The 20,914-nt window shown below is 46.3% G+C and overlaps 1 protein-coding gene across 1 annotated transcript in view; it reads right to left on the reverse strand.

The window, feature by feature from the left end:
- ADCY1 (adenylate cyclase 1) overlaps positions 1–18,143 on the reverse strand; it is a 158,668-nt gene extending 140,525 nt beyond the window's left edge. Inside the window, exon 1 of the mRNA XM_054160964.1 lies at positions 17,474–18,143. Coding sequence (XP_054016939.1) covers positions 17,474–18,136 — 663 coding nt within the window. The 5' untranslated portion in view covers positions 18,137–18,143. The remainder of the gene's footprint in view (positions 1–17,473) is intronic.
- Between the last annotated feature and the right edge of the window lie 2,771 nt (positions 18,144–20,914).

Here is a 20,914-nt window from a genome sequence, read left to right on the forward strand (position 1 = left end):
GAGACTCCATCCCTGGAGACATTCAAGGTCAAACTTGATGGGGCCCTGAAAAACCTGATCAGGTTGGAGATGTCCCTGCTTACTGCAGGGTGGTTGGAGAAGATAGAAGAATAGAATAGAATAGAATAGAATAGAATAGAATAGAATAGAATAGAATAGAATAGAATAGAATAGAATAGAATAGAATAGACCAGGTTGGAAAATACCTTTGAGATCATCAAGTCCAACCTATCATTTAACACTATCTAATCAACTAAACCATGGCACCAAGTGCCCCATCCAGTCTCTTCCTAAACACCTCCAGTGATGGTGATTCCACCACCTCCCTGGGCAGCCCATTCCAATGGCCAATCACTCTTTCTGTGAAGAACTTTCTCCTCCTCTTGAGCCTAAACCTCCTCTGGCACAGCTTCAGAGACTGTGTCCTCTTGTTCTGGTGCTGGTTGCCTGGGAGAAGAGACCAACCCCCACCTGGCTACAACCTCCCTTCAGGTAGTTGTAGAGAGCAATAAGGTCTCCTCTGAGCCACCTCTTCTCCAGGCTAAGATGACCCTCAAGGCTCCCTTTCAACCCAGTGAATTCTGTGATCCACAGAACTACTGTCTTCCATGGTTGTGATGGCTTAAATGTGGCCTGAGCATAAAACTAGCCCATGAACAGCTGCTTTGAGAAACCCAGACGGAAATAACCAGCCTTTCATTATTTGTCTAACGCTAATCACTTACCTATGAGACTTCCTTCCTGCTAGACTCTGGTATCTGATGTTTGTGGAGTCTGAACAAAGTCCAGGCACTGATGCTGAGCACCAGAGATTTCTGATTCCTGTTCAGAAGCTATTACTTGAGCATCACATGTATCCTGTTATCTGACCTGTGTGGTAGCACTTTTACACCACTTTATAATCCACAGGGAGGTGAGATCATGACAGAGGTGGCTGTGTCACCAAGGTGAACCTGGCTGTGGGAGAGTTTATAAGCTTGTGCAACTAAGCTTGACTGCCACACTCCCAAAAGCATGCCCAGGTGGGGCAGTATGGGGTGCTACCCACCCTTACCAAAGGCACAGGCACAACTGACCTGGAATGGAAGGAGTAACCCCACAGTGTAAAAAGCAAATGCAACAGAACTTGATGCCCCAAGTTGTGTCACTAAGGCTCTCCTTTTCTGAACACAAAGAGCTATGTTCTGGTTTCCTTGAGTCAGAATGCATTAGCTGGAGCTCCTGTTCTGTTTGCAGACATTCTATCATTGGCACAAACATGAGTTATGGTTTGAACATGGAATATCCCACACTCAGAACAGTGTGCTTCAGACCCCAAGGGCATCATCAACAGGCTGGTGCAGAAAGCAGATTGCTTCTTGTCTTTGGCATTATGTTTGGCTGACACTGACAATCTACTGTGTCCATCAGTTTAACAAGGACTAAATTAATCCACAAAGTGGAAGATGGAACCAGGCCTCAGATGTTTATTAATTGTTCAAAGAAATTCTTGTTTGTGTTTACATCTTGGTAATTCTGGCTTGAAAAAAAAATAATTCCCTCTATTCTTCACAGCACTCATGTGTTGAACTAGAAATGCACCCCTGAAGAGAGGTCAGGAGATGTGTAAGACACGAAGCATAGATAATGGACTATATATGACTATCAAATCCTCACCATTACAAAGACCAGTAACTCTAAGCAAACTTTAAAAGGTAATCTTTGGGGCACATAAGACATTTTGTTGAGGAAGACAATTTCTGCCCAGTTTAGGTTTTACATCTTTTGCCTAAGAGGACAAAAATCCCCCATTGTTATGATCAGTAACCCAAGCTCAGTGCTTCAGCAGATGACTTGATGATCTTTGAGGTCTTTTCCAACCTTGGTGATTCTGTGATTCTGTGAATGTGGTGGTGTAAGGTCTTAGGCTGGACTTGATGATCTCAGAGGTCTTTTCCAGCCTCAGTGATTCTGTGATTCTGTGTGATTCTGTGACCCTACTCGAGAAATGAGGCTTTGGGAAATGATACTTCATAGATTTGGAACTAAGGTTCATCAGTGTAGACTGATGAGACAGATGAAGTCCTAGGACTGAATGTTGTGCAGCCTTAGGGACATTAGGAAAGATAAACCCCCTTTCTTATTGAAGGAAGTTCCCTCTTTTGTAGCTGGCTGATGTTCTTTTTTGGGAGATGTTTAGTAGAGGTCACTGCACCAAGAACTGCAGCAGTCAGCACAAAACTGGCTGGTTCCACAAAAGCAGCAGCAAAGGAAAAAGCAACCAAGCAAAACAGGTTTTTTGACTATTAAGTCCTCTGATGACAAGCTATCAATGCTATAAATTATCAGTTAAGGACAGAGAATAACTCTGAGCTTTGCAAGAGGTCATTGCCCATCTCAGTACTGCTCATCCCAACTGTAAAATAAAAATTTGTCCTGCTCTGAACAACACTGATTCTGCTCATTCCTGTGCCTTCTCATCTCGCTCCTTGCTCAGTGAGGCACTTTCTGCAGCTGAGGGCAGATTTACACAGGCAGTGGCTGCTGCTAGTAGTGACAAAACTGATAGAGAGAGTTAGCACCAAGGATTGGGGTACAGACCAAGGGCACTGCTACATCTTGTGTGCCGCTTTAGGGGGCATGAAGGAAAAGGCTGCAGCTGCAGGGGTGGACAGGACAGGCACAATCAAGACACCAAAGTCAAGTTCTCTTCTTTAATGGCCAGGATCTTTCTCCTTTGTCTTTGAAAAACTGATCCATGAGTTTCTGATTCCATTTCCAGAATCCTGTTGCTGAGTTTGGATTCCATCTGCTACTCAGTCTAGCTGGGACTTTTTCCACAGCATCAGTGGTGACAGTGGTGACTAATTGTCATCAGGGGTTGGGGCTGATACTGTTTTTATATCTATTTTTGTCTATTTCATCGGATTGTTCTTATTTCTACCTCAGCTGGTTTAGTTTCTTTCCCACCCCATCAGTCGGTCTGCCTTACTCCCTTTCTCTCCCCTTTGGAAAGCAGAGGTCTTCATAGATAGCCTCTGCCATTAATTGGTGGCCAGTCCAGCCCTGACCTTTGACACAACTGTAAATACTAACTAAGAAATATCTCAACATATTTCCCTAAAACTCAAAGGCACATTTTTCATGTCCCTTGCCCACAGCCAAGATTAGAAAATCATACAGCTTGTTCTATACATTACCCACTAAACAAATGTATAAATAATGCAAGATTTCAGCCTGGAGAAGAGAAGGCACCAGGCAGACCTTAGAGCAGCCTTCCAGTACCTGAAGGGGTCTACAAGAAAGCTGAAGATGGACTTTTTACAAGGGCTTGTATTAAGATTACAAGGGATAATGGGTTTGAGCTGGAAGAGGGGAAATTTAGACTGGGTATTAGGGAGGAATTATTTACAGTGAGGGTGGAAGACACTGGAACAGGTTGCCCAGGGAGGCTGTGGATGTCCTCTCCCTGGAGGTGTTGAAGACAAGTCTGGATGAAGCCTTTAGCAAACTGGTCTAGCGGAAGGTGTCCCTGCCTGTGGGGACATCCTGTGACGCTCTGATTCTATGATTGGCACTAAATAGAGAGCATTCAGGAACTCATTCACAGTTCCCCAACTGTTTCTGTCAGACATCAACTAAGAGTTTGAAATCATGCTGTAGAGATAAAAAAGCCATGTCAAAAATTTTTACTGGTCACCATCTGCTGCATTACAAATTCAGCAATAGCAATGGAACTGGTTAACTCTCCAGCATATGAAGCATACTCTCTCCTCTTAAACATAGAATCATAGACTCATAGACTCATAGACTCATAGACTCATAAACTCATAGAATCAATAAGGTTGGAAAAGACCTCAAAGATCATCAAGTCCTACCTATCACCCAACACCTCATGACTAACTAAGCCATGGCTACAAGTGCCACATCCAATCCCCTCTTGAACACCTTCAGGGACAGTGAATTCACCACCTCCCTGGGCAGTAGATACAATGGACAACAGCTCTTTCTGTGAAGAACTTCCTCCGCACCTTGAGCCTAAACCTCCCCTGGTGCAGCTTGAGACTGTGTCCTCTTATTCTGGTGCTGGTTGCCTGGGAGAAGAGACCAACCCCCACCTGGCTACAACCTCCCTTTAGGTAGTTGTAGAGAGCAATAAGGTCATCGTGTCTTTCAGAGAAGCTGTCCTGGTTTAAGGCCAGACAGATCCTCTATTGTCCCTGAAAGGGGCAAAAGAATAACACTCACACAAATGGATTGGAAAGTGATGGAAAGTTTAAATGGAAAAAGCAATTGGTGTTTTGCAGGAATTGCAAAGTATAGTGGCAAAGATATCCCAAAGCATACAGAGTCCCTTACAGAAAACCCAAAGGCCTCCCAACACTTCCCATCTCCCCACCTGAGGGTATACCCAAAACCCCCCTGGGCTCTTTCTTTTGCCCCACCCCTGCCCTGCTAGGCTAGTCTCAGGCTGGCCAGGTCTGAGATTCTGTCCCCCTTCTCCTCCTGGCATTAGGCCTAGCCAAGCTTAAGAGTCCTTAAGATACTCCCCCACTGTTACCTGATATGGAGCACCTCCCATGGGAGCAGAGAGGGAAGAGGAAGAGAAAGACTTTGCAGCTGGATTTATAGGGTACAGGATTTATGGGTAGAAATATGCTGTTTCCTATGTCCACCTTATTGGGTTGGACGCTGAGGATGCCAGAGGTGTAAGTGATGTGGCAGTAACATGAGACACCCAGCCTAAAGTGCCACAGGAGGATATTCCAGATGCTCTTATGAGGAGAACATGCACTTTCAGTTGGAAAAGCATATTACCCTCCTAGCAAAGCCATTTCAGCTGCCTGTGTTAATGGAAACCGATACTGTGAAGTGCTGTTTAGAAGAGGAATCCCCACTTCAAGGCTGTGGTTTCTTCAAAGGGAAAAACGGATCTTTTCTGGCAGCGTAAGTGAGGAGAAATGGACTATTGATAAAGCTTTTATTTTGACTAACAGATGAGGCAAATTAACTCAGCTGCAATCTCCTCAATCTACTGCTGCCTAAAAATAGAGAAAGAGCAGCGTGAAGAAGGGCAAATAAGCTCATGTGAACTTTCCTTCCATCTGAGGGAACTCAAGCAGTTATCACTCGCCACTGTCATTTCCGTAACTGTGGGTGGGAAGAGGAAACTCACACTCTGAACACTCAGTTTGTTTCTCTGTTTAGAAATCATCATTATTCCTTGTATCTCAAAGCACAGATAAATGACAGATCCTAGAGCACTCATCATAGCTAATCCAATCACGGACTTAAAACCCAGGCTTCTTCAACTCCCACAGCTCTACAACAGCTGATTTGTTTTAAACCAGCATGGATCAGTAAAGACACTGGAACATCTGCCTCTTCTCATATCCAACCTAAACCTCCCCTGGCACAACTTGAGGCCATTTATTCAAGCTGCACCAGGGGAGGTTTAGGCTGGATGTTAGGAAGAAATTCTTCACAGAAAGAGTGATTGGCCAGAGGAATGGGCTGCCCAGGAAGGTGTTTAGGAGGAGACTTGACGGGCGCTTGGTGCCATGGTTTAGTTGATTAGATGGTGTTGGATGATGGGTTGGACTCGATGATCTCGAAGGTCTCTTCCAACCAGGTTTATTCTATTCTATTCTTGTAGTGAAGACCCCATAACTGTACCCAGTACTCAGGGTGTGGCCTCACCATGGCTGAATACAGTGCTCTATTTCTTGTCTCCCTTTATTGCCTGCCTCACAGCCAGACAAGAGTCACATTTCTGAGATTTTTCACTGTTTCAAATCCTGCTGGAGGAAACAGCTTTCCTGTCCACGTGATGTGTTGGGTGAATTTAGTTCTGTCAGGAATCAGCACATATGACAAGTTCATGCAAAATAAATATCCCAGCATTTTATTTATTGTACATTTGTAGGAATTAAAATTTATCCCACATTATTTATCCCAGGGAGGCAGTGGAGTCACCATCCCCAGAGGTGTTCAAGGAATGTGTGGACATGGCAGTCTGCGACATGGTTTAATGGTCATGATGGTCTTAGTTAGCACTGGTTAGGCCACACCTTGAGTACTGTGTCCAGTTCTGGGCCACTCAGTTTAGGAAAGATATTAACTGGCTGGAACACGTCCAGAGAAGGGCAACAAAGTTGGGGAGGGGTTTGGAGCACAAACCCTAGGAGGAGAGGCTGAGGGAGCTGGGCTTGTTTAGCCTGGAGAAGAGAAGGCTCTGGGGAGACCTCATTGCTCTCCACAACTACCTGAAGGGAGGTTGTAGCCAGGTTGGGGCTGGTCTCTTCTCCCAGGCAACCAGCACCAGAACAAGAGGTCACAGTCTCAAGCTGCACCAGGGGAGCTTCAGACTGGATGTTAGGAAGAAAGTCTTCATTCCATTCTATTCTATTCTATTCTATTCTATTCTATTCTATTCTATTCTATTCTATTCTATTCTATCCTATCCAATCCTATCCTATCCTATTCTATTCTATTCTAGTTTAATGGTTGGATTCAATGATCTTAGAGGTCTTTCCCAGACAAAACAATTCTATGATTCAGTTTCGGAGGTTTGTTGGTTTTTTTTATAGGTTGCTTTACCATGCAGGAGTGAAGCACCAACATCATTCACAGCTGGATTCTATGATTCTATGAATTAATCAGAACATGAAACCTGCATGAAGCTATGCTCTACCTTTGCCATGCTCAGAAATTACTTTCTAACAGTTATTCCACATCGGCACAACAAAGAGCTTGCAAGCAAAAAGGGAATGGTGCTGTTCTGACTCTTTTTCCTCTTTCCACACACACCACCTGCATTTAGTGATGTTCTGTGTTATTTTATTCCTGGAGGGAAGGCAGGGGTAATGGATCTACACTGAAAGAAAGAGATAAGAAAAAAAATAGAAAGGAAACTTCTGCTTTAGTTAGTAAGGGCCATCTAATAGAGACATGCAGACGTTTGGGGCTCTGCTTAAAAGAGATGAAAAGAAATGGAAACATGCACCAGCTCGATGTTGTGTTACACTGCACTGCAATAACCACTGGGGAAAACAAGATAGGGAGGAAATAAATAACTTTGAGTGAAGAAGGAAAAAAAGTCAGATCACATCAAGGACAACTGTTCCCAGAGAGAGAGAAAGAAAGAGGGGGAAGAGGGGAGAAAGGAGGGGAAGAGGGGAAAGAGAAAGGAAAGGGAAAGGAAAGGGGAAGGGGGAAGAGGCAGAAGGGGAAGAGGAGGAGGAAGAGGCAGGTTTGAAATGTGCTAATATACCCCACTATCAGAAATCATGAATTTAGGACATTTTACAACTGTAGTGCATTACCATCCTGGACAAGAGATTCTGAGTCACTCTCTTGTTTTCCATGTCTCAAGCACACAGGTGCATCTTTCCTTGGTTTTGGGATCCAGATGGTGTCTTTTTCCTGTCCCTCTCTTTATGTTTCATATATATACTGATATAATCTGATACTTTTCATAGTGGAAGAGTAAAATATTCCTGTAAATCAACTAAGAAAACTCTGCCTTATTTTTCCCTCCCTGTCTTATCTCTTGGCAAGAGGAAGAGTTAGGGGAAAGAGAAGGGGAAGAATTAGGGGAAGGGGAAGGGGAAGGGGAAGGGGAAGGGGAAGGGGAAGGGGAAGGGGAAGGGGAAGGGGGAAAAGGGAAAGAGGAAAGGGGAAAGAGGAAAGGGGAAGGAGAAGGAAGAGAAGCCCTCAATAACATATCCCATAGAAGCCTCAAAGATCTTTAAACACCAGTTAGAAACCTCTGAGCTTGGAGCTGCACAAACATGTATCAAAGCTGCTTTTTCACACCATAAGCACATAAATTAAATGAAGCCCCTAATTGCTAACATTCCAGACAATATTTTGCTATCAGCCAGGGTCTAGATGATAAAATGCTACCATTTTGAAATGAAGCCACCATTTGGCCCGCTCTGTTAGCATTAAAACAGAAGTAGTAACAAGACACAAGGAGACAGTCTAAATCACACACATATTAGCAAGGACTGCAAACATACAGCCCTGCAACACTATATTGCCATTGCTATATAGATAACCTTAGGCTTTGCACTGATTTTCAAGAACCATTAAGGTTAGAAAAGCCCTCTAAGATCATCAGGTCCAACCTTCTACCCAACACACCCATGACCACTAGATCAAGTCTTGAAGATCCACACCTACTCAGTTTTTTAACACCTCCAGGGATGGTGACCTGGGCAGCCTATTCCAATGCCTGACCAGTCTTTCAGTGAAGAAATTGTTCCTAATATCCAGCCTAAATGTCCCCAAGCACATTTTGAGGCAATTATCTTTCCAGATAAAAATTGCTCTTCAAAGCACTCACCAGCTTTGTGCCCTTCTTTGGACATGTTTCAGCACCTCAATGTCTGTCTTAGACTGATGTGCCCAAAACTGGACACAGTACTGATGGTGCAGCCTCACCCATGCTGACTGCAGGGGTACACTCACTCCCTTACTCCTGCTGGCCAAAACATTTTTTATCCAGGCCAGGATGCTGTTGGCCTTCCTGGCCACCTGAGCACTCTGCTGGCTCAAGTTTTGCAAAATCTCTGGAGTGAGCCATGCCAGGTTTCCTCTGGGCTAAAACTTCAGGTTCTCAGGCTGCACATTTTTGACCTCTCTGCACTCTGCTTTATTTGTTTTAAACATAATAGCAGCTTTCTTCTCATTGACCAGACATCAGTAGCTAATTTGTGTTACTACTACGGATCTTTTTATGCTAGCACAACAGTTTTATGACTATAACATGATGATATAGAGTGAGTAAATATAGACCTATGGCCTTGAGACATGGAGAAGCAGAAGATGGCATAGAGGAGTGCAGACCTGGGATTACAAGAGATAGGACATTGGTACTGATGAGATTTCTCAGCCTGGAGAAGAGAAGATTCCAGGGAGGCCTATCAGCAGCCTTCCAGTACCTGCAGGAGGCCTACAAAGAAGGCTGAAAAGGTACTGTTTAAAAAGGGCTGTGGTGATGGGACAAGGCGCAATGGTTTTTAATCACAGAAGACTAGTTTTAGGATGGACAATAGGAGGAAGTTCTTTATCATAAGGGTAGTGGAACGCTGGAACAGGTTGTCCAGGGAGGTAGTTGAGGCCCCATCCTTGGAGATATTCAAAGTCAGTCTTGACGGGGCTCTGTGCAACCTGATCTAATGGATGATGTCCCTGCTTACTGCTGGGGGGTTGGACTAGCCGACCTTTGGAGGTTCCTTCCAACCCAACCCACTCTGTGATTCTATGATAATATCTGTAGCTGTATATAAAAGACTCAACAATGCAGACCTCAAGTCGTCTGAACTAAGTTTAGGTGTGTGCTGGTGTTCCTGGGCCAGAATGCCCATGGACTAACCATGGACTGCAGACCATCAGCAGCTCTGAGTCATCCAGAACAGCTGACCTGAGATGGCTTCAGGTGTATCCCACCATCAGCATCACACTCAGTATAAAAGAGGAAGTTTGTTGTGGACAAAGGAAGTTTATGGTAGAGTCTTCTGCTTGGGCACCTCTTTCTTCTCCTGCTCTTGAGGACTGTGTTCCTGTTTAGTGTGACTGCTTTTCTTTTGCAGGGCTGAGTATAGCTTTGGACACTTCGCATTGACATTGGTACCAGTTTGGCTACTTCATTCAATATGTTTTCTTTTCAACCTATGGGTCGTCTTCTCCTTTTCCAGGTGCCCCTTCTCTGCTGGGGAAGGGTCATTGGGTGATAAAGCAACTATTCCAGTTTAGCACCAGATATGGGCTAAACATAGACAAGATGTAACAAAGAACAAGCATTTAGCATGCATAAAAGGAACAATTTATAGCACATTTAGAGGCAACACAGAGCTGTAGACCAATCAAAAAAAAGCAAAAGGTATGTTAAGAAACCATATAAATTTGTCTCCAAGTGAGCCTTAAGCAAAGAAGAAGAAACCATTAACATGAACGTTCCTTTCCTTTCAGACAAGGATTCCAGATGCTGCCAAGGCAGGTAACACCACCAGCAGAATGAAGCCACCGATGTTAAGACTTGGAGAAATGGGGAAGGGTGAGCAGGACATCAGTGAAGGAGGGTAGAAACTGAGTGCCCATGCGAAGGCTATATGAGAAGTCATTGAAAAACCTGCCATGAGAAAAATCGAATCCTTATACAGTATTGAACATGGTGACAGTAACCTGCTATTGGTGTTGTTTGGAAACCAGGGAAGATTAGCAGAGTCAGCAGTCTGCAGACTCCAAAAGCCAGGAGTACATTAATCTCCATGTGGAAAATGACACTGAGCTCTCCATTCCAGAAAAAATCCTATACTTCATCCCTTAGATAAAAGGACTATGGTCAATACCTGGTAATTCCCCTGCCACAAACGAAGATTAAAATCCCACTTTAACTAGACTATGGAAAATACAAAAAAAAGTTTAAATGACTAAATGTCACCATAAAGTGAAAGGGATTTTTGCCCAGGGAGGTGGTGGAGTCACCATCCCTGGAGGTGTTCAAGAGGGGATTGGACATAGCACTTGAAGCCATGATTTAGTTAGTCATGAGGTGTTGGGTGACAGGTTGGACTTGATGATCTCTGAGGTAATTTCCAACCTTATTGATTCTATGAAGAAAGTTACACAGGGGTGCTGAGAACCATCCATAGATGTGTTAGAATGGAATGGAATGGAATAGAATAGACCAGTTTGGAAGAGACCTTCGAGATCATCGAGTCCAACCTATCACCCAACACCATCTAATCAATTAAGCCATGGCACCAAGCACCCCATCCAGTCTCTACTTAAACACCCCCAGTGATGGTGACTCCACCACCTCCCCAGGCAGCCAATTGTCCAATGGGCAATTACTCTCTCTATGAAGAATTTCTTCCTAACATCCAGCCTAACAATACTAGAGATACTAGAGATAGTAATACTTGAAAAATACCACAGAGGGAAAAAAACTCCAACCTCTATATTTGATGATATAATGTATTTGATGATGCCAAACTGGGAGGAATGTCTGACACACCAGTAGGCTGTGCTGCCATTCAGACAGCAACTGGTAGAAGGGCAGGGCAGAGGGGAATCTTATGAAGTTTAGCAAGGCCAAGTGTAGGGTCTTGCACCTGCAAAGGAATGACTTCCTGCAGCAGCACAGGGGAGAAGGTGACCTGATGGAAAGCAGATCTGTGGAGAAAGACTTTGGAGTGCTGGTGGACAACACGTTCACCAAAATCCAGCAATGTGTTCTTGTAGCCAAGAAAGCCAAAGGTCCCCTGGCATGAATTAAGAACAGTGCAGCCAGAAGGTCAAGAGTGGTTCTCCTTCATCTCTACTCTGGCCTAGTGAGGCCACATCTGGAGTACTGTGTCCAGTTCTGGGATCCCCAGTTCAAGAGAGACAGGGAAATACTGTCTAGTCCAGTGAGGCTTATGAAGCTACTGAGGGGACTGGAATATCCCTGCAAGGAGGAAAGGCTGAGAGCCCTAGGGCTGTTTAACCTGGAGAAGAGCAGCCTGAGAAAGGAGCAAGAGCTAAAGGGTGGGGGGCAAGAGGATGGGGCTGGGCTCTTTTCATTGATGCCCAGTGATAGGACAAGGGGCAATGGGCACAAACTGGAACCCAGGAAGTTCTACTTGAACAGAAGGAAAAACGTCTTTGCTGTGAGGGTGCCAGAGCCCTGGAGCAGGACTGGATGATCTCCAGAGATCTCTTCCAACTCCCACCATGCTGAGATTCTGTGAACTAGAACAGACCCTCAGCAGTACTTTATCTGCACGATGGAGAAAATCTGAGCATTGCACTGAATAATAACTGCAATGAAGCTGAGGTATCTTTGATTTGCAACCCTTTTTATTGTGCTGCTGGACTCTGCCTTCTGTGTGAGAAACAAAGGTGTGGAGATTAACAGTTCTGTCAGTGATGTGTTCATTAATTACATTTTAAAGACTAGTAGAAATAAGATTAACTTTGGCATGCTACTGCTAATTACTTGTGATGTTCCAGACTACTATCACAATAACCTGCAGAGTTCAGATAAAATAAAATTGTAGGTATTAAATAGAGTATTTTAAATCACAGAACATTTTGGGTTGGAAGGGACCCCCAAAGGTCGTCTTGTCCAACACCCCTGCAGTCAGCAGGGACATCTCCAACTAGATCTGACTGCTCAAGGCCCCAGCAAGTTTGACCTTGAATGTGTCCAGGGATGGGATCTCCACCACATCTCTGGGCAACCTGTTCAAGTGTCTCACCACTCTCACTACAAAGAACTTCCTCCTTACGTGCAACCTAAATCTACCCTGCTCTAGTTTCAAACCATCTCCCCTTGTCCTGTCACTACAAGCCCTTCTAAACAGTCCCTCCCCAGCCTTCCTGCAGGTCCCCTTCAGGTACTGAAAGGCTACTCTAAGGTCTCCCTGGAGCTTTCTGTTCTCCAGGATGAAGAACTCCAATTCTCAACCTGTCTTCATAGCAGAGGTGCTCCAACCCTCTGATTATCTTTGTGGCCTCCTCCTCCTGCTCCAGGAGGTCCATGCCCTTCTTGTGCTGGGGTCCTCAGTGCTGCACACAGTACTCCAGGTGAGCTCTCACCATATAATAATCATCACCAGTTTCCTTTATGTAATCCTTTTCATAGTCTACTAATTCCCTGCTGCAATTTTGGTACTTGCTGGCTCAGTAAAAGCACTGATCATGGAAATAAATAAATACATCCACAAGACCCATTTAAAATATAGCCACGAAAAAAGACAACATTGGTTTCACCCCACTGCTGGAAAAAATTAGTTTGTTTGGTGGTGTGTTTTTTTTTCTTCCACTAATCTATGGCAACACCTTTCTTTCTTCTGCTCTTTGGTAACCATGTTGGGACTTTGGTTTTCACAAAAGGCTTGCTCTTTAAAAAAATAAATAAAATTATGTGATGTGTGAGGCTGCTCCCTGCTGTGTGATTTGCATGCATATTTAATGGAAAATAGGGAGTCAAAGGTATCTAGAGGGCCAAAAAGAAGTCAGTGAACAGTAAGTCATGAAATCTGCACACACAACCACTCAGTAATTTCTGTCAGCAGTTTTTGCCTTCCTCACCCCATCTGGCCCTAAGGTCTCTAACACCTACTCTCTGCATCGCAGCAAAAATTAGACCACGCTCCTTGGGGCGAGGTTCTGTGCTTCTGTAACTGCTCTGAAGCCCCTCAAGTACATCTGGAAAATTATGGGGGGGGGGGGGAGGGACAGTGACTCCACCACCTCCCTGAGCATCACATTCCAATAGCCTATTACTCTTTCTGTGAAGAACCTTCTCCTCAAACTCCAACTCTCAACTCCAACATGGCATGATATGACATCTGATGTTGCTTAGAGCTAGAAAACATGAGCCCATGATCTCCACAGACAATGCTGTGCTCTCAGAAAGCTATCACTTGCAAAATAAATGTGTCTTACTGTGGACACCTGGAAATGAACTTCTCCCACAATAAGGTGACCTGTTGATTTCAACATGCTGAAGTATTTGTACTTATAGGAATGAAGGTTTTAAGCATGCCATGGGAACCCTTCAGGGTCTGATTCAATATAATTTAAGTGGGGCTTTTGGCACCCATAGAATGGTTTAGGTTGCAAGGGACCTTCAAGATCATCTAGTTTCAATACCCTGCCATGGGCAGAGACACCTACTAGACCAGGTTGCTCAAGGCCTTGTCCAGCCTGGCCTTTGAATACTTCCAGGCTTGGAGCCTTTATAGCTTCTCTGGCCAGCTGGCTCCAGTGCCTCACCATCCTCATGGGGATGAATTTCTTCCGCATGTCTAATCAAAACCAAGCATCTTTGTTTGAAGCCATTACCCTCCATCCAGTCACAGGAACACAGACTGAATACAGGATCTTAGGGGTTGGAAGGGACCTATGGAGACCATTGAGTCCAACCCCCCTGACAAAACAGGACCATAGAATCTAATGTAGGTCACACAGGAATGCATCAAGATGGGTCTTGAAAGTCTCCAGAGAAGACTCCACAACCTGTTCATGTTCTCTGTGACCATTATAGTAAAGTTCTTCCTTATGTTGAGGTGGAGCTTCCTGTGCTGTAATTTACATCTATTGCCCCTTGTCCTATTCCAGGGCACAAGTGAGAAGACTCTGTCCCTTCCTTCTTGACATCCAGCACTCATATAATTACAAACATTTATTAGATCCCCTCTCAAGGAATCCCCCCACCAGGTCTCTCAGCCTTTCCTCATTAAGGCAGTGCTCCAGTCCCTTAATCAACCTTGTAGCCCTCCATTGGACTCTCTCAAGTCAATCCCTGCCCCTCTTGAACTGGATGCAATATTCCAGATGAGGTCTCACTAGGGCAGAGAGGGCGAGGAGAACCTCCCTTGATCTGTCATTCCATGCCTTTGTCAAAAGTCCCTCTGCAGCAATCTTATAGCACCCCTCAGGTATGCTCTATGGTCTCCCTGAAGCCTTCTCTTCTCCAGGCTGAACAATCCCAGCTCTCTCAGCCTGTCTTCATAAGAGAGGTGCTCCTACCCTCTGATCATCATTCAAAGATTGGCATACGGTGATTCCTCAGACAGAAGGAAGAGAAGATGTGCATCCAAAAATCCACTCCAGAACAAACCCTTCAACTTGGCTATGCCCTTTTGTTTTCCAGTGGCTCAAACTTCAAACAACACGAAGCACTTGTCAGTTTCACTTCAATGAAAGTTACTAGATCTCTGTTTCCTAAAGCTCAGGCTAAACAAAGGTAAAATTGGTTCCCTGCCTGAATCAGCCAAAGTAGGCTCCTTTAACAGAATACTGGCATCTGTGGTTGGTACAGGTGCTTCTTCATTTCTGGACCTGGCAGATTTCTATTTAAAGATTTTAATTGACCTGTTTGCTTGGGGCTAGGAGACAGGGAGGTGGAGAAAGAACAGAGCCATCCACGCCACTGCAGCTCTGCACAGAGCAGTACTGCCTCCCTGGCAGGCCAACTGTGTGTTGTGTCTATGAGCAGAGGGGTGGCCATGACAAAATCCAGTGGCCAAAGAGCAGATCTGGACTGCAAGCCAGTGCCTATTTGCAAAGAAAGGCTGTGCTAGTCTTGGGCTACTCTCGGGCCAGGCAAATAAAAATCAGACAATGTGGCTTCTATGTAGCTTTAAACATCTAATCATTGCAAAACAATAATTTAGAAAAGAAAAGCCATCTTCTGTGTGAAGCAAGAGTTTCTTCCATACCCAGAGGTAGCCTTCGAAGGAGAAGACGTTTTGCCTGAAAATATGTGACGAATCAAGGTGTCTTTCTGTGTGACAGGAGTTCACAGAGCAGCTATTTTGCTGTTTTCTGCCTCCCGTTACCAGCAAAGCATCCTGCTCTGGGGACTGCGTGCAAATCACTGAAATCAGTTCGGTTTGGGGGGAGAGGCTGCTGGAGAAGAGACCTACATGTGTGACATCAGCTGCTGGTCAACTATTTCTATGTGTTTTCCAGGCAGCTTCTTGTTGGTTAAGTAACAGAGTTAAATTTGGGTGAAGGAAAAGAGTCAGCAGATTTCCACCCTTCCAAATGTTCCACGATCAAGCCCTTGGTTAGACAATTTAGTGAGCAGACGTTGTTGTCCATGTCTTTATGCTGCTTGTCTAGAATAGCAGGTGCCACACTGATCTGCATCAGGGGAAATCTGTCTCCATGTCAGGGCAGACAGCAAAGCCTGGAGTCCCATAAGGACTAATTGGTACGCTAGCAAAAAGAGCTACCTTCAGCCCTACCCAAAGAGAAATATTTTATTGTTTTTTAGCATCCTTTTGGATGCTTTTAAGAAAGGCTCCTCTCAGCACTTCTGCACTTCATCAGCTCTCCCTCTCTCATGGAAACTCTAAATCACGCATTTAAAAATAGACCATCAGATTATCTGGGTAAATCATAAAGCTCAGCTTATCTCTCTCTTCCCCTTCAAAATATACAATTTATTTTGTCCACCAGCTCAGCAGCGTGAAGCCATGAATAATCCTGTTTGTCTCAGTAACCTCGCTCCTTTGATGGTCCCTGTGTTTCTTCCTTATGTGTATGTATGTCACACTGGGATGTGTGTCCCTGAGGGCAGGTGAGGAGGAGGAAGGAATACACACTGCTGGGCACAAAGGTGTACAATTCTGGGTATGGCAGTGTTTGTGCCTGTGCCAACTGTGCCTCCTAGCAGCACAGCCTTACACAGACACCAAGCATAATACCAGGATTTAGGAGAAGTAGAGTACTAAGTACTTCCATCAGGTATTAAATTGTTGTTTAGCACCAATTTAGACCCCAGAACCCGCATGCTTTCACTGAGGGCATACAGAATCAATGTAATGTGAGGGAGGACCCACATTTTTCCCCCAATTTCTCTTTCCCAGTGGTTCAGAGGCACCGTGTAATGGAGCCTTAAGCAAGAAACCCCGACTCCCAGTCCCAGCACATCTCCCCATCCTCCTTCCCCTGCCTCTGCTGCCCATCAGGCCAGGGAAGCTAGAGAAAGCCCTGCAGGGCTATAAATAGCGACTGGGGGAAGGGAGGGAGGAAAGGAAGGAGGAAGGGGGGAAGAGTGCAGCAGCACATTTCCAAAGATGCTGTTTGCTGAAAGAGGTTTTGATGGCTTCTTTCAGATGGGAAAGGGGACACTGGGAAGTTCAGTGACATAGCAGGGAGTGTTGTTGGGGAGCAGGGCAGCAGCTGGAATGATGATTGCTTTCTGCCTCTGTACCTCAGTGTGCCCATCTGTAACTGAGAGCTATGAGGCATGGCTTTAACATGCTGCTGGATCCCTGCTCATGGTAGATAGGTTGAACTAACTGATCTTTGGGGTTCCTTCCAACTCAAGACATTCTGTGATTCTGTGAATGCCACACTGGGTGGAGAATATCGAGGTGGGTTCTCCACCTGGGGTGTCCCACCTGTGTCAGATCATTTCTTCAGAGCCCCCACACTACCACCACTGCCACCTCGAAATGTGCCACAAAGGGTCTGCAGCTGGGAAAGGTGGTAAGGATGCAACTCGAGACCATAGAAGCATTATTAGCACAGGCAGCTCAGCTCATCACCTGTGCCAAGTTCGGAGCCAGTCAAGCAGCGTCCTTTGTAAGCACTGGATGTTTCCTGGCTGTGCTGGTGCCGCTCCAGAGCCTGCCCCAAGGAGACTGTACCCCTTCCTCAGTCCCCACTTTTCCCTCCAAACATGAAGCCCAGAGGTCTCATCTCCCAGGAGCCACTCGAATCCCCCTCCCGCTCCCGGCTTCCTGCAAACTTTGGGGAACTACAGAGGCCGCCTATGGCCCCTGCCCGGCCAGGCATACAGTGGGCACTGCCCAGCCGCCATCTCCTCCGCTCCTCTCCGCGCCTCCCCTCTCCTCTCCTCTCCTGCTCTCCCCTCTGCGCCTCCAGGCTGCTCTCCGCGCCCCTCCGCATTTCCCCGCTCGCCGGGCCCGCACCCCGGCCGCGTAGTGCTGCAGTGCCCGGCCCGACCCCTTCCTCTCACCGTCCTCCAGAGCCGCTGCCGCTTGGCACTGACGGAGGTGGCGGTGACGATGAGGTGGGAGACGGACACCACCAGCCCGAAAACGATGGCCAGCAAGGTCCGGACGGGCAGCAGCGAGTAGGAGACGAAGGTGACCAGCATGAGCTGCCACATGCCCTGCTCAGGGGCGCTGGGGGGTTCCATGCCGTAGGCGCCGAGCGAGAAGGGGCAGCAGAGGAAGGAGAAAGTGAAGCTGAAGAGCAAGGTGAGCTTGACGATCTGCTGGAGCTGAGTGACCTGCAGGTACTTGACATTGGTGACGATGAAGAGGGAGAGGAAGATGATGCAGTGCACCGGGTGTGAGCCTTTGGAGATGGTGAGGCTGGGGCTGGAGAGCAGCTCCACCAGGGCCAGGCTGGCGGTCAGCACGATCAGGACGGCCAGCGCTTTGAGGGTCGACGTCTGCTCCAGCTTCAGGTTGTAGCTCTGGAAGAGAGCTTCCAGCTCCTTGCAGTCAAACTCGTCTTCGCAGGCGATGGCATCCAGGAGCAGCAGAGGCGGGGGGTCCCCCAGCCCGGCTCCCGCAGCCGCGGCGGCGGGCGGGGAGCAGCAGCAGCGGCAGCACTTCTTCCTCTTGGTCTTGACTTTCTGAAACGGTATTTCCTCCATGTCAGTGCCATTCATAAACCTCGGGGACGAGATGCTCCTCCTGGTGTCCCCCGCTGCCGCTCCTGTGCCTCGCTGCCGCCGCTACCGCCGCTGCTCATAAGCAGCGCAGGGGGCTGCGAGCAGGACCGCTGTCGCCCGCCCGCCGGCAGCCCCCGCAGCTCCGGACGCGGGCACCGGGCGCTGCCCGCCAGCCGCCGCCGCAGGTCTGTGTACCCCCCCTCCCCGCCTCCGGTTCTGCCCAGGATGGCTGGGACCAGCCTCACTCGCGTGGATGTGCCAACCTCCCTGCCTGCTGGCTCGCTCTCCCCTTCGCCACCCTCCTCCTCCTCCTCCTCCTTCTCCTCCTCCTCCTTCTCCTCCTCCCCTGGTGCTCCAGGGATGTTAATCTCCTAATGACACCAAAACATCATCCAAAGGTTTGAAATCAAGAGCAGGAGAGGGGTGGGTTAAAACGGAGAGAAGGGGATAATCAACAGGCGGGTCTCCCGTTAGACATTGAGATTTGGAGGAGCAGCATCTATCGAGCTATGGAGAGCGGGTGGCAAATGGGCTAACGTTAAAAAACAAACAAACAACAACAACAACAAAAAAACCCACAAAACAAGCCAATAAAAAAACTACAAGAGAAAAACAAACAAACAAACGAAAAAAACACCCCACAAATAATGAAACTCGGCCAGGGGACTGGGCAGAGGGAAAGCAGGAGGAAAGGAAAAACAGGGTGATGGCCTTCCCATATCCAAGAGCATCTCCTCAGGGATGGGGAGTGAGAAGCACTTGCACGTCACTCATTTGGGAAGCCAGACATGGCCCCTGGGAGAGGCTTGGGGCCACAGGGAGACATCCCATGGCCCTCCCCACCAGGTGACCATGGCCAGCCACACAAGTCTTCTGTGCACACCACCTGTCTGACAACCTTGTGTTGCCCACTTGCCTTTGCATCAGTTTAAATAGATATAAACATACAACAGCTCTATAGAAAAGCAGAGAAATACATTTAAATACACACACACACACGTAAATACATAAATATATGTACATTATATAGGTGAATTCTGCTTCTTTGGAGAAATAAAATCCTATCTGCCTGAATAAACATGCTGATTTGACTCATTTGCCTCCTGGATTCTGAAGCAGCTGGAAGAAAGTGCAGTGAAAGAGGAAATCTTCAAGAAAAGAAGTCTCTCTGTGCACTTTCTGCCTGGTTAGGAACACTAATCAGGCAGTGGCAGTGGAGGGCAGTTCTGGTGACGTGAGCTGATTATCATCCCCCACAAAACTGCACTTGGTGCCTCATCAAGATTTTGAGTTTGGAGTCTGTTGTTTTTGAAAATGACCTTCCAGTTCTGCCTGTAAATGGTGCTGCTGCTACACAACACTGTCACCAAGTTGCCACCTCAGAATGCAATACCATTGGCTTTCTTGGCCACAAGACAGCATTGCTGGCTCATGATGAATTCTGTCCACCAGAACTCCTTCTCTGTGGAGCTGCTTTCCAGCTGGTAACCCTTAAGCTGTAATTTTCAAAAGCAGTGCATGGGTACTATGTAGAATCAAAGCCGAATCCTACTCTCATGGGTGTGTTGAAAATCCAGTTGGTGATTTTTGTGTCAGTGTTATCCAGTTCTGGTTCTGGATTTGGCCTAAAGGGGCTTAAATATTAAGAGCAGGCAGGAAGTGGTTTGTTACAGCTGTCAATGGTTCACTTCTGCATGGTAAAACAACTCTAAAAAACACCCCCTCTGATATAGAATCATAGATTTGTTTCTGTTGGAAAAGACCTCTATGATCATAGAGTCCAACCATCAACCCAGCACCACCATGGTCACTAAATCATGTTTCAAAATGCCATGCCCACATGTTTGTTGAACACCCCCAGGGATGGTGACTCTACCACCTCCTTGGGCAGCCTGTTCCAATGCCTGATCACTCTTACAGGAAAGGAATTTTTCTTAATGTCCAAACAGCCTCCCCTGGCACCATTTGAGGTCATTTCTTCTGGTTCTATCACCTGATACTAGGGAGAAGAGACTGACCCCCACCTCACTGCAACCTTCTTTCAGGGAGTTGTTGAGAACAAGGAAGTCTCTGCTCAGTTTCTTCTGAAGCAACATAATGGTTTATATTAATATTTTAGTATTTTATACCAATTATGCCCCTCTAGGTTCAGTGTGCAGTCATTCCTTTGAACCTGCACAGACCTCCTCAGGAAAAGGGAACAACCTTAGTGCTGTGTACAACTACCTGAAGGGTGGTTGTAGACAGGTGGGGGTTGGTCTCTTCTCCCAGGCAACCACCAACAGAACAAGAGGACACAGTCTCAAGCTGTGCCAGGGAAGGTTTAGGCTGGATGTTAGGAAGAAGTTCTTCATAGAAAAAGTGATTTGCCATTGGAATGTGCTGCCCAGGGAGGTGGTGGAGTCACCATCCCTGGAGGTGTTTAGGAAGAGACTGGATGAGGAACTTGGTGCCATGGTTTGGTTGATTAGATAGTGTTGGATGATAGGTTGGACTTGATGATCTTGAAGGTCTTTTCCAACCTGGTTAATTCAATTCAATTCATTCAATTCAATTAAATTCAATTCAATTCAATTCAGTTCTATTCTATTCTATACTATTCTGTTCTGTTGTAGTCTATTCTATCATCACTGGAGCTTGTGTATTACATAGTAAAATGTATATGATATGGGCACGGTGGTCTTAAGTTGGTGGTTGGAACTGATGATCCCGGAGGTCTTTTCCAATCCTAACAATTCTATGATTCTATGATGGTTTCTGAGGCTGTGACCTACA

The sequence above is a fragment of the Dryobates pubescens genome, chromosome 4 (genome assembly GCF_014839835.1).
Source record: "Dryobates pubescens isolate bDryPub1 chromosome 4, bDryPub1.pri, whole genome shotgun sequence".
NCBI lineage: Eukaryota > Metazoa > Chordata > Aves > Piciformes > Picidae > Dryobates > Dryobates pubescens.